The 13,357-nt window shown below is 37.4% G+C and overlaps 1 protein-coding gene across 1 annotated transcript in view; it reads right to left on the bottom strand.

Annotated features, from left to right (window-relative positions):
• Positions 1-13,357, bottom strand: part of DPYD (dihydropyrimidine dehydrogenase) — a 345,406-nt gene that overhangs the window by 126,799 nt on the left and 205,250 nt on the right. Inside the window, exon 14 of the mRNA XM_082053772.1 lies at positions 11,087-11,251. Coding sequence (XP_081909898.1) covers positions 11,087-11,251 — 165 coding nt within the window. The remainder of the gene's footprint in view (positions 1-11,086; positions 11,252-13,357) is intronic.

Genomic DNA, 13,357 nt, shown 5'->3' with positions numbered 1-13,357 from the left:
GAACAAAAATAAACAGTCTGATGGTATAACTGCATCTACACTAGGGTTCTGCCAGGACAGCAGTTAGATGCAATTTTATTTTTAGTATTCCTAGCCTACATAAGTATGTGAGCAAGACTTTTAAATATAGAACTAGCCTTCATATTTTTCTTCATTAGAGCTCTAGCAGAATGCCTCAAATGTAAACCACATTACAGAAATCAAGTGCAGAATATGGGCTACAGGAACAGCATGTACTTGCTACTTTTATCAGGTATAAATTTGCTTTCTTATTATTATTGTAATATACATTACACAAAAGAGAAAAAGCAGAATTTTCTAAATCGCACACACACAGTGCCTCATAAAAGACCAAAAATCATATCACAGTCAGTATAAATGAATGTTAAAGCTACTGTGCATTTTAAAAGGTCAGCTTTTGTAATTTACCCAGTTACCAATGTCAAACATGAAATGGAAACTGGGGAGAAGTATTTGGGGAATAAATGTTTTGCACACATAATAAGGCTAATAGAATTTTGTCATTCTTACAAACTTTAGATTTTAATTTTGATGGATCATTGGCTATTGGTAATTTTAAAATTTTGCCATTTGGGAGTTTATTTTTTAACATTCACACACGGTCATTTTCTCCCCAGCCAATGGCAATGTCTACATCCTAATATTAAAAAGATAACTACCCAGAGAAGGGCATTTCCCAGGGAGTAATGACTGGCTGGGAGGAGTTGATGGCCTGAGGCACTGCTGAGGGCCATTAACCCTGGCCGGTTATTAATCGCCAGGAAATGCCCTGCACCAAGGTTGTTATTGCTATTTTAAGCACAGATTGGCGGGGGTGAAATGGACATCTTAGCGTACAGGTTTTTTTAATACATGATGCCATTTCCTTTGTTGCAGTGTATGGAGGACATTTCTAGAAAGAATGAATGCTCTGCCTGATACCCAGCCGGATTTCACAGATCATTTCGCAGCACTCTATTGTGCACACAGTAACTTACCAAACTGAGAAAACAGTTGGGGATTTTAAGAGCTTTTCTTTTCTCTCTAAATAATAGTCTGCATAGAAAAAATAAAAGGAAATTCGAACTTTAATAAGACGAACAAAAATATTAAACTCTTCATGTCACTGTCAGCAGTATTCTAGAAATATCTTTTTTAATCACACTGTCTTCATGTTTATCACATTTCCTTTGTCAATACTCCTGCTTAACGGCCACTCACATATCTCTTCAAAAAAGGAATTTTTAGCAGCAAGAGCCAAAGCACATCCTGAACCAGCTTCAGCTGATGTTAGCCATTAAGGAGTTTGTCTTTTCCAATAATCAAGCAGATTGGGTCATTTTCTAGGAGATGGCTGGTGAAATATTTCAGAAACTGCTTTAATTTTCTCCTAGTTCTTACCCTAAGGCTAAAGTTCTAAAGATGCATTCATAGTCCTCACAAAACTGTGAAAATTGTTCTTTTCTTGCAGGGATCAATAACTCACTATTCGAATCAAAAGGATATTCTTAGCATATGTACAAATAGTCCTCTGCCTTACTGCACTGCTCACTATTTGTCAAACCTTAGCTATGAAAGTAAAACAAACAAAATAACTCACGGCTTTATAACATGCACAGGAAGAAAGTACAGTTCTACACTAAACTAGTTTGACAGGTTTCTCAACAAAGTGGTAGTTTCCAAGTGCAAAACATGTAAGATCTTCTCACATGTCTCCTCAAGGTCCTAATTTTCCACCACAAACATGTACACCTGAATCATAGACTGATTGTAAAAATCTCACTGAATTTACCATGTGATTCTGTTTTGAGTTACAGATTGCCATTTCCAGCAAAAGATTTTTGCTTTCATAAAATAAAACTCCCTCAAATTGATGGCCAGAGTGCATGCTTCCACCTCTCTGCAAGTTTAATCACCATATTCTTAAAATAATAATAATAATAACAATAACAAAAGACCCAAAATGAATATAGTAGCAGTTGGGACCAATCAATATGACACATTCTGCATGATCATTGGAACATGCATGAACAGACATTGTCTCTGGGTAAATATTTAGCAGACTTTCTTGTGTCCTATATGTAGGATTATCTGTGGTGATCCTCTGGAAATGCAGCCTTTCAAATCTTAGGAAACTTAAGACCACACTTGAATTACAAAACACTTAGCACATCATTTTAAACTAGTACAAAATAAACCTTAATCTCAGCTTGAGTTCAAGTAGTGCAGTTACATGCTAATCATGTTCTCAAAATGTAATACAGGCACAATGGTCCAAAGGTTGAGACAGGACTGGGAAGCAGGAGACCGTTTCTGATCCTGGGCACAAATCTAACAGCTCTTCTTTGAGCATTGACAACGTAAACCTGTAGGAATGGGTTATGCAGCTCAGTACCACTTCTCTGACACACACCAGCAGCAGCTCTCTAGGGCAACCTTAGAGTAGTATTTCCCTAGAAAATTCTCCCAGCTTTTAAGAAACCTGTGGCACAGGAATTTCCTGAGCCAGAGATGATGCACTCATAGCCTTCTCCAAATAATTTTTCCAGTTGATTCTTTCTCAACCCATATGTACCTCTGGCACCAGCAATGCCCTGTGAGAATCAGAATCAGTTCCACAGAGGCACGTGGTGGGGTGTCTCCTACTGCTCATTTCCACCCATCACTCCTGGTTCCAACCCAGCAGCACCCTTGCTGAGACAGACAAATGTGAACTGCACAGTGTATTCAAAATATGGGGGGAAAAAAAAAAAATCAATACATTGGCATAAGGATGGGTTTTGCTTTGTTCTCTCTTCCTTTTCCAGAAGTTCTCTGTTTGATATGCTTTATTTCAATGCTATTCAGAATTAAGCTGAGATTTTCATAGTGCTCTCTACTGTAACCCTAGTATAGTTAGCTTAGAATAAATCACTGTGTATAAATTTACTACTGTTTTATCCCATGTGCACACTACATTTATCTTAATTTAATTTTATCTGGCAATTCGTTGGCCAGTCACACAGTAACTCAAGATGCTTCACAACCCTTTATAGTTTGCTCTTATCTTTATCTCCCTACAATACTATTACCAGCAAAGTTCACATTCTTGAAGTTCTCTCTCTTTTCCAGGCTGTTAATAAACATTTTAAATGGCACAGAACACAGCACAGATCTCTAGAGAATTTCTCTGGAGCTCTTTATCCACTGTGAAAATTGAGTATTTATTCTTTAACATTGTTTCCTATGTTTAACTAGTTGTTCATTCATATGGGTTTCTTCCTTCTAATCTTATAGTAACTTAATTTCAATCAAATCCTTCAGTGAGGGAAACTATCAAATGCTTTCAGAAACCCAAGCTCTCTTTATCAGCCGAGTCTCTCTTGATGTCCTCAAAGAACATATTTTAAGGTATGGCATACTAAAAAAGGGGTTTCTTTACTCTCTTGGTTTTTTTTTTGTTTTTGTTAATTCTACTTTTTAGAACACCTTCTACCAATTTGCATACAAGGATAGAAGATTTTGGGTCTGTAGTTCTCCTGATCTCTCCCAGAAAAGTTGTTACGTAAGTGTAGTTCTCATGCCAGTTGTCTGCTACTTTTTCAAGCCTCATGCAGATCTGCTATAGCCAACATTACCATCAAAAAATACTGATGATATATGAGAATTTTCCTGTATTTACTCTTGTTTGTTTCTTTGTTTTTAATAACACCAAAGCTTCAAGAAGGCAAAATTTGCAGCACCATATTGTGTAGCTCAGTCCCACCTCTATTAATATTCAGGTCATATGAGGCTTGAGCATTTTTTATGCCTTGTGGAAGAGCCTCTCCCAGAAAACTTCCTTCCTTATAAGAAAGTGTGATCTCAAAGACCCAATACATCAACATTTCTGTTACTAGCCTCTGTCCTTTGTTCACTTACTCTTGCAAATAGAAACTGCTGTGCCTACAGAAATGGATGAGCACTTCTGGTGTAAATCCACTGAGTAAATCTGAGTTCTTGTTGAATTCCTCCTTAGACTGCACTGAGGAAAATGTGTCCCGCTAGCTCACGAGGAGCTGAATTGGGGTCAGAGGCAATGAAGACAGCCTCAGGATGGGAGAGAGTGGAATCTGCAGAGGTACATTATTTATGTCTTGCCCCTCTCTTTTCTAGGAAGCATCTTTCCTCCCTTTTCATTGTGGTTAAGCACAAAGAAAAAAAGGGAAGGTGGCCATAAAGCTCCACACTCCAAGGCTTCTTCCCTTCTACTCACCACAGACGTCAATGGAAATGGAGTCTTGGCCGTTCTTGCACTCCACACTAGCTAGGGCCAGGTTCTTGGGAGAGGTAATCAGTGTCACTGCCTTATCCCAACCTCATCCTCCCTCTTCAGCTAGGATTTCCTCTGATGTTAACGGACTAGGCCTACTGCCAGTTTTCTGTAGTAAAAGGGATCTTTTCCATATGGTGAATTTAACAACTGCTGTGTGGGTTTTTTCACCTCCTACCAAGCATCCATGACGGCTGGCTCTGGGAAGTTCAAGCTGCAGCAATAACAACTTCTGGAGCTTTTTAAATGTGATTTCTGGATCTGAAATTCAAATAAAGGAACCCAGGTAGCTGTTCTGCCCTGCTGGGCACCTCCATGATACGGAGTGTGACAGCTTCTAGGTAGCTCAGCTGTGGCTCCCTCCTTTTCAGATCGTGAAGAAATGCATCTGGGCTTCCAGCCAGGGTCCTCTGATAGGCCTGAGAATTCATGCCATGTAACCTCCCCTTCAGGTCCACAATACACTTGTTGCTGTTGGTATCAAGTGAGGTCCACATTGACGCAGCTCTACCTGGTTGTTTAGAAACATTTTTTTCCAAGTTTGTAGGTGTTGTACCTTGTCAACGTGTTTGTGAGTCATCATGTGCATGCACACCTCAGTAGATCTTTGGAGTCCAAAGTATCATTTGTGACGGAAAGGCAAAGCCCTAGGAAGAGTAGGTGTTTATGGAGAACAGTTGCCTGACAATGTGATCTTCATTTCTTCTGAACGGTACTCCTGCAAGGATGAAGATGAGCGGTCTGCCCTTCACCTCACCTAATGACCTATATCACAACTGCTATTCCAAATTCCCAAGTATTTCAAATTTGAAACCTACATGGTAAAACAAACTATCACCTTTTATAACCTGAATCAAATCAGTGACTAGTATCTCAAAATGTAAATACTATGTACTCTACACAACATCCCACGGACTTCTGAACACCTATCGAAAGTGAAAGATATAATAATGCCTGCAAAAATACACAAAGTATTCCAAATACATCTAGTGAGAAAGCTAAATCTGCCCTTCTCCTCACAGTAATGCTGTGAAGCCCATGACTCCTCAGTATCTTAAAAGGTTTTCCACCTAATGTCCCTTAATTTTAAGTCTCAAAGGAGAACTACAGCAATTGTAGACGTTCTGGTCAATTTCTCTCAGTAAATAGATTGAAAGGTCTACTATTAGTGCAGACTCAGGGAGGGAAAGGGTTTATATAAATATATAAATGTTCTTCACTGTCTGTAGAGGAAACCTGGTATTAAAACCTACCATAAACTTGGTATGTATGGCCCCATTTCAGGCATCACTTTGGCAAACTAATCAAACCTCTCAATGTAAACTATCCAAATAACTACTATTGCTGTTGCAAATTTATTTCTATTCACCTTATAACTTCAGGAAGTCTTTTTGAATGTTGTGTTTTTCTGCACCAAAAGTTATTTACAGAAGAAAGGCACTCCCCTATGCCTGTTCAATTGTATTTTTCTTTCTCTGCAACCCCTTATTTTCTCCTGTCCTCACAGAGTGGAATTTGAAAAAAAATGGTTTTGCTACCTAAATTAATATAAAAAATCCCAACACACTCACAAAAAAACCCCACAATAAACAAACAAACAAATTCAAACAAACAGAAAAACTCCACCACTCTCAAAAAAACAAAGAAACAAAAAAACAACCAAGCCCCCAAACACCAAACCAAACAAAATGGGCTGCCCTATTTAATATCTCTATGGTAGAAAAAAAACCTGCATAATATAAAAAACCTAATTACACCATTCCAGGAGACTAAAAACAAGCAAACAAACAAACCCAGACAAAAAGCCAAAAACTTAATGCTACAAAGAAGTCAGTTATCAGCCTGGGATCCTGCGCTCTGTTTTCATACGCTCTCTAGCACGGCTACTCCTGACAGGTGTTCCTGGGACATTTTGAACAAAATGTAGAATAAAAATATATCTTTAACAGTTTCAGCCTTGTAAAGCTGCTCTCTGCTGAGTAACTGTCAGAGAGACTGTCAGCCACGTTCTACGTTCTGTAAGCAGCAGAACAAACATTAACACGACAGGAGTTTTCAGCTTAGTTTTGGGGTCCAAGAGTACTTAGTGTTTCTAGCAGAAGAGGTTTCTCAATTCAACACATCACGACACTGATATCTGAATCACAGAATCAGTGTCACAGCTGACAATCTGGTATCCCAGTGCAAATTTTTCAGATATCTGCTTGTTTGTGAAGGACTTCTATTAGACCTGTAGGGAATGACATTTCCCCTGCAATCTATTTTGTTTATTAGTGTCCTTTCAAAGCCCTTTATCTGCACTGCTGTGACCTCCTGCACGTTCTCAGACTTAAACCTCAATACGCAAATTAGTTTATCATTAATTTGCTTACTTTTTAATTATCTACAGGCAACAGTTACAGTTTTGGGAAGGTAAAGAAAGACTGCCTGGCAACTATGACCATCACCTTTTCACGGGACCCTCAGTTCACACTTCTCTGCAAATAAGTGTGTTACCATTTCCAAGCCTTGCTCTTCTCAAGCATGGTCTCCCCAGTGCAAACACTAATGAGGTTTCAGGGTAATGTACAACCTTAAAATATTTGGCAAGCTACTAGGTATTGCAAATATATAGGCACACTTATAGGACTGGAAGAATAAACATCTGTGTAAGTAGGTGACCTACCCACTTAAATGAGAAGGCTGAGCTATGGTAAGAAAAAGGTTTTGATGAGGAACAACAGCAGGCTGTATGCTTTTTTGTATGAAACAAGTGTTATCTCCAATATAGCCAGTTCCCTTGCAACCACCAAAGCTGATTCTTAGGATGGGCGGTTTCACTGTGCACACAGCTCCTTGCTTCCCCAGCACACACAGATGTACCTGCGCTCACAGCTCCCAGCCACAGGTCATGGCCGCATTGCAGCTAATGTCAAGTATGTTAGCATAAAATTTCAGCAGTAAGTTCTCTTCCAAGGTCTTAGAACTTTCTACTGATTAAAATTTGTAGACTTTTGCTAAAGTAAAAGTGAACTTTTTTTTTCTTTCAATTTTCAGTCCTGATTTTATCAGTAAGTGGGTTCTACTTGGCCAAATTCATATTTCTTAAGTAAACTTATTTCTTGAATATACCATAAAATGTCATTTTGTCAACCACATTTTGGCTGGAATGGACATCAATACATGGTATAATCAGGTATCTCCACGTTGTGGCATTAGTGTTAGTTCTTTTGCCCTGCCGTCTAAAGCACTTCAAATGTTGCATGTCCAAATTATGGTGTGGCCTTTTTAACATGAACTGACAACTTTATGCATTTCCCATCTGTGGTGGGTTGACCCAGGGCAGCAGTTGAAAGCCCACCCAGACAGTCGCTCACTCCCCATCTCAAACCAGCCTTAGCAGGCCTTAGAAAGAGAAAGTCTTTCCATTGCTCATTACGATGTTGAGATAATATTTGTATTACACAGGGATATTTGACTTGGTCCAAAATGTCGCTCTATAGCAGGGACTAAAGAGAACAGGCTACCAGACTGTGATTATGGTTTCAGTAGTCATTCCTTTCAAACAAATAGTAATTAAATTTCAGTCTGAAAATATTGCTTATAGATATTTTTCTTTTGCTTTTTTCTTGAGTTTTAGATTAATATAGCACTTTACGAACAACCTTTATTGGGGGAGTAGTGATGCAAAATTTGCCAATGAGGTATCCGCTTTATTCTAATTCAGAAGGGATATTTTAATATTGCATTTAAGACTATGAAATTAAGAAAATAATTATTCCATCTTTTTTTTTTTTTTTTTTTACTGTCAAGTTCTCAGTCACTACTACTAAGAAACAAAATACAAAAATCAATTGTGCAGAATGATAAATCCTGTGGTATCAGATGCTATGTGTGGCCATAAGACAGAAAAATAGAAATATTAATAAACTCTCATAAAAAATTGCTTAGTTAACCACATAAACATGTTTGGATATCACAAAGGCCAATATAAAGAAGTAAAACTACAATATCTGGGAAAATAAAAAGAAGACAGCAAATACAAACAGACCGATTTTCTTCTCACTTTCACAGCTCTCTGACTGAAGGGTTGTTTTCTTGCTATATAGGAAAGCAGTGGACACAGTATTTTCAAAACTGCATCCTTTGAAAATTTAAGAATAAACAACACTGAGTAACACCATGTTTTGAACAGTCTCAACCAAGTTGCTGAATTAATACTTTACTGAGATGACTGAAATACTGGAAGTAAACAATCCAATTTTTAGCTGCAAATCATTTTACCAGAGAATCACTTGATTTAAAAAAAAAAAAAGTCACCTTAAGCCTGTACTGTGCATACCATTTAATTTCCTTGTGTGTGTATGTTTTCTGAAACAGCAGTAATATTGATATTAAATTAACTCAAATTTTAAAAAGTCCCAAATCAAAACAGCAAAGCTTTTGATGTTACTTCAGAAGCAAACGTACAAAATCCTGATACTTTCTGCTTTCTCCTCTGCTTGGACCCTTACAAATATTTAATTCACTGCCAGTGGCATTGCAGTAAGTTTCTGCTGGTGGCAGCTTTTGCCCTAGTCCCCTTGAAGTGGATTAAGGGTTGGAGAAGCTCACAGAGGAGAAGGCAGGGAAGGACTGTCAGTCAGGGATAATTGTGAGGTACAAGCAAGAATCAGGAGTCAGCAGAGCCAAAGAATGAGGCCACCCACACAACAGGGGTGAAGACAGCACAAGGGAGATGCAAGTTCCTGATCTATACAGACAATACGTCACAGTTACGTGACATTATCCACTGAGCTGTGACTGGTCATTCTCTTCTGCACATGCTCTTGTAAAATTCAGTTCAAATCCTAGGCTTGGCTGGGGGAATTTAGCTGCTCTTTTTGCATTATGGTTCACTTCTTTCTAATAGTACAACATAGGATGCTGTTGTCAGATCATCCTCTAGTGAAGTAACTATTTTGCTCATATCCTTTTCATCTGTAAGATAAATCTTACCTTAAATTACATGTACTGCATAGGAAAAGCAATTATGTGTACATTTTTAGTTGCTTTTAAAATTTACTGTAGTAAGGTAAGTTTTTTACTGTAATCTCTTGTGTCCTGATCTCTATTTGGCCTTCATTTGGCTAGAATATGTCACTCTTTGCTTGTTAATTAAGTTCACCTAAACAGTTCTCAGAAACTGTTTTTTGATTTAATAAAACACATCCAATTTAAAAAGTCTTTCTAGAGGAGTTAACCGAAATTGGGGGGAAAAAATCTGCAAGCTCTAATTATACAGAATATTCAAAATAAGCACCAAGAGATTTTTACTCAGTGAATAAAAATCTGTTCTCAGCAGCAAATTTACCATTATAATTATGACAGTTCTTAGATGAGTTCAGAGGCATGTTTTAAAAAGCCCTGCCAGCAAAGGCAAGGTCTACTGCTGGGTGCTGCTTCCCCTGTGCCCACACGGGTGTTACCAACCTCAAAAATGCCACAGCAACAGCCACAGCCAATGTGCAGCAGCTGAAATCACATCCTCAAAGCAATAACTCAGACAGTGAGAGATGATCAGAAGATGCTCATCCCAGAAACTATGGAAGAGTGGGACTTCTTCATCCCACACAGGAGGCTGGGTCTCAGAAAATTCAATTTTTCCCTTTGAAATTGTTGCTAGTGCTTTTCCTCACAGAAGAGAACGGTTTGGTCTCAAGCACAAAGTGCTTCAATAGATTTTTGGTGAAGACTGCAATGGGAGACCATTGGTCTGTCCGCATGCAATATTCAGGATGTGAAAATCTAAATCAGAGAATTACAATATTACCTTTTGGTTTCATTATTATGAAGCCCAGTTACAGTAAATAAAGTGACATGAACCTCAGCAAAGAAACACACAGTCTACCCTAAGTGAAGGAGGATATTAAACATGTAGTACTTCAGTTTTACTATCAATACAATGTGTGTAAACATTTTTGTACTTGTTGATGTGTACATTTATACTCCAGGAACTGAGAAAAAAAAAATATAATTGTCTTCATTCCCTAATATATTCAGAAACATTCACTTCTTTTGTTTGTAGCTGAACTATGGAGGTAATAACTCCAAGACAGAAGATATGCAGACTCTGGGATGTTTAGCTCTATCCATTCAAGATAATGACCAAGGAGAATTTTACTTTCCACCTCATTGTTCTTATTCACTAGAACAGTAACCAAAAACCATTTATACCAGCTAGCTGGTATCATTACTCCCAACTTTGATGAGTACCTTCTAGACAGATATTCCCCATAGGCAAGAAGGCTCTAACAAAACTCTATCCTTATAGTGAAGTTAACTTTAAGTCAGTCTTGGTTTTTTTTTCCTCCTAAAGCAGCCAATTGTCTATAAAAATACTAGAATTATCTTTCACATTTGGATTATAATGAAAAGCACAAAGACTCCTTTTATACTCAAATTCAATTGACAAAGAAAATTATTATTAGATATTACATCTTTAAATATGATCTTAAATACAAAATTATTAACAGTGAAACTGATAAGCATCCACACTGGGATCAACTCTTTCCCTTGATATTGTCTATTTGAATGTAAACATCAGCCAAACAAAAAAAATCACAAACGTTCTCTGTTTGTGTAACAGCAATTTTACAGAATTTTCCATCATAGGGATTATTTGCATGCAGTTTTCTAGCTTTTAATAACATACTCATATGTCAATTAAGCAATTGGCATCCTTTTAAATAAATATTAAATAGATGATTTTCATATATCTGTAAACTGGAGACTTTAAATAAGTATGTTGCATCTTTATGACTGAGCAGTACTTACATGGTTTGGGAAGTCAGCCTTCAGTTCAGCAATACTTTTGCACCAATAAGCTGCTGTTTTCTCACTGATCAGTTCAATGTTTAGAAAAGAGCCTTGGCCTGGGCCGTACATAGGACCTGAAGTAATTCCACGCACAATCCTTGGAGAAACATTGGTCACAATATCCTGCAAAACAGTGAAACCTTTCTGATTGATTTTGCAAAGTGAGGCATATCTGAATGATGTCTATGACCTAAACTTAAATGGATCAGGTGTTTTAAAAATTTACCATTATTATGAGTAAAAACCACAATTATAGGCTAGTTCTCTAAATTACCAGATTCTCTAATTAGATTTTCTACATCAGAGCATAAAAATGTTTGCTGTGTGTGTGATATGGTAGGATGACTATCAAGAAAAGGCCAACATCTGTAAACAGCCATACAAAACATCATTTAAATAATGCTTTTCTGTTAGGTAGAGGGCATAGAAGACTTTGTGTAAAAACCCATGTAGATCTCAGTCATTTAACAGCCCACATGTGAACTATCCTGCCAAAAGCTGATCAAAGTCCCTGTCCTACACCAACAGGTGAAGTGCAGAGGTGCTGCCCACCAGCCTCTCTGCAGAAAAGCCAGGGTCACAGGTCCAGTCACCAGTGAATGTATACCAGTGTTTCAGACTTCACAAAATAAATGATACTATTAAGACCCAAATAAAAAAAAAACCTCCCCAAATACTGGGTATTAAGATCAACATTGTAAAGCATGACATTTCTGAAGGTCAACATGAGGTTAGCAAACAATTTTGAAACATACAGTAAACACACAAAATGTTGACTTGTTTAGTAGTCTTAATTAAGGTGCAATGTCACCGTATATATATTAACAAAGAACTGTAAATTCTGACATTATTTAAAACTAAAGAGAAACATAGATGGCAAAATGTTCCTTTTGCCAATTTCCAATTAAAAATAATTTTGAGTAAAGGTCATTTATTTACAAATGTATCAGAATTATTTGTTTAAGTAGCCCTCCTCACCATCTTGTCATTTTTAGTAAGATAACATGAGCCTCCATTAGTATATAGCAATTAAGGTCAATTTACATATTTTAATTAAGAACCATCCCATATAAAACAATTAGGGTAATAGGCATACTAACTGGATTTCATAACATTTGGACGTTTTTCCAACTAGATAGACAGGAAACCTTAATTAGCATTAATTAGCACTGATCTGCATATGTTTGATAAGGCATACCCTTGCCACAAAAGATTATTTATTCTTGAATCTGCCAAATGCTGCAGTTACAGAGGATAAAGGGACTTTTCTTCACATTGTATGTAAATTTGAGGTAATCTTAATTTGCTTATAAAGTTTAGTTAATTATTTTACAGTAAATATCCACTAACATTTTATACTGATAGATAATTATTTGTCCATTTACATATGTAGAAATAATACAAATTAATTTCCCCAGTTCCTCTATTTCCAGGCCTAAGTCTGGAACATGGACATCACAATAATCCCTGATTTTCTTATAATCATATTTTCCCTTAATCACAAAAGCTTCACCTCCATCTCAACAGTTATATTTTCAGAAAAAACAATTCAGAACATTTTTTGAATTTATGGAAACCAAAACCAAAGAGCAAAGTGTACTCCACTCACTCCCAAAACAAATTACAAAGATTGCAGTTTATGCAGAAGAACCATTTACATCAGTTTGTTCCACATTCTCCTCTTAAGCGTTTTCATTCCTTTAAAATGGCCCCTGAGGAACCTGTGCTTTGACTTCATCCCAGAAAGCTGTTCATACGGGCAGGCCAGTGCTATCACATTGCCCAGCATGAGGAAACATGCAAAGTCAGTGACTTAAATGCTGGCGGTCTGACCTTACTCCTGCAAGCACAGGGTGCACATGGTCATTTGCCAACACATACGAATTATCCTGACCATGCTCCAAGTAACCATGAGCTTCCTTTTTCCCATACTCCAAATCAGTCAGAAGCTATGTAGCTATGGCTGTACAGCACTAACCATAAGGAACAGCCTGTCTGTTCATGGGAATTATGATTCTTGGGTTCAGTGCAAATTATGATAAGATGCACATGATATGATTTCCATTCGGTGGCTGCCTTGTGTACATGTGAATGCCAGACAATGCTTGGAGCCACCTATGGTACTGTTTGTTACCTTACTGTGTGCATATTTTGTTCTTCTTCCAGTCTTTCTCATTTTACTACAGGTAGAAATTCAAAGCCTGAGATACTACAGCCTAGATGATAGCT

The sequence above is a fragment of the Streptopelia decaocto genome, assembly GCF_964273445.1.
Source record: "Streptopelia decaocto genome assembly, chromosome: 5".
In the NCBI taxonomy this organism is placed as follows: Eukaryota; Metazoa; Chordata; class Aves; order Columbiformes; family Columbidae; genus Streptopelia; species Streptopelia decaocto.
Note: the sequence above shows the minus strand (reverse complement) of the source record. Positions and strands in the feature narration are given on the sequence as shown.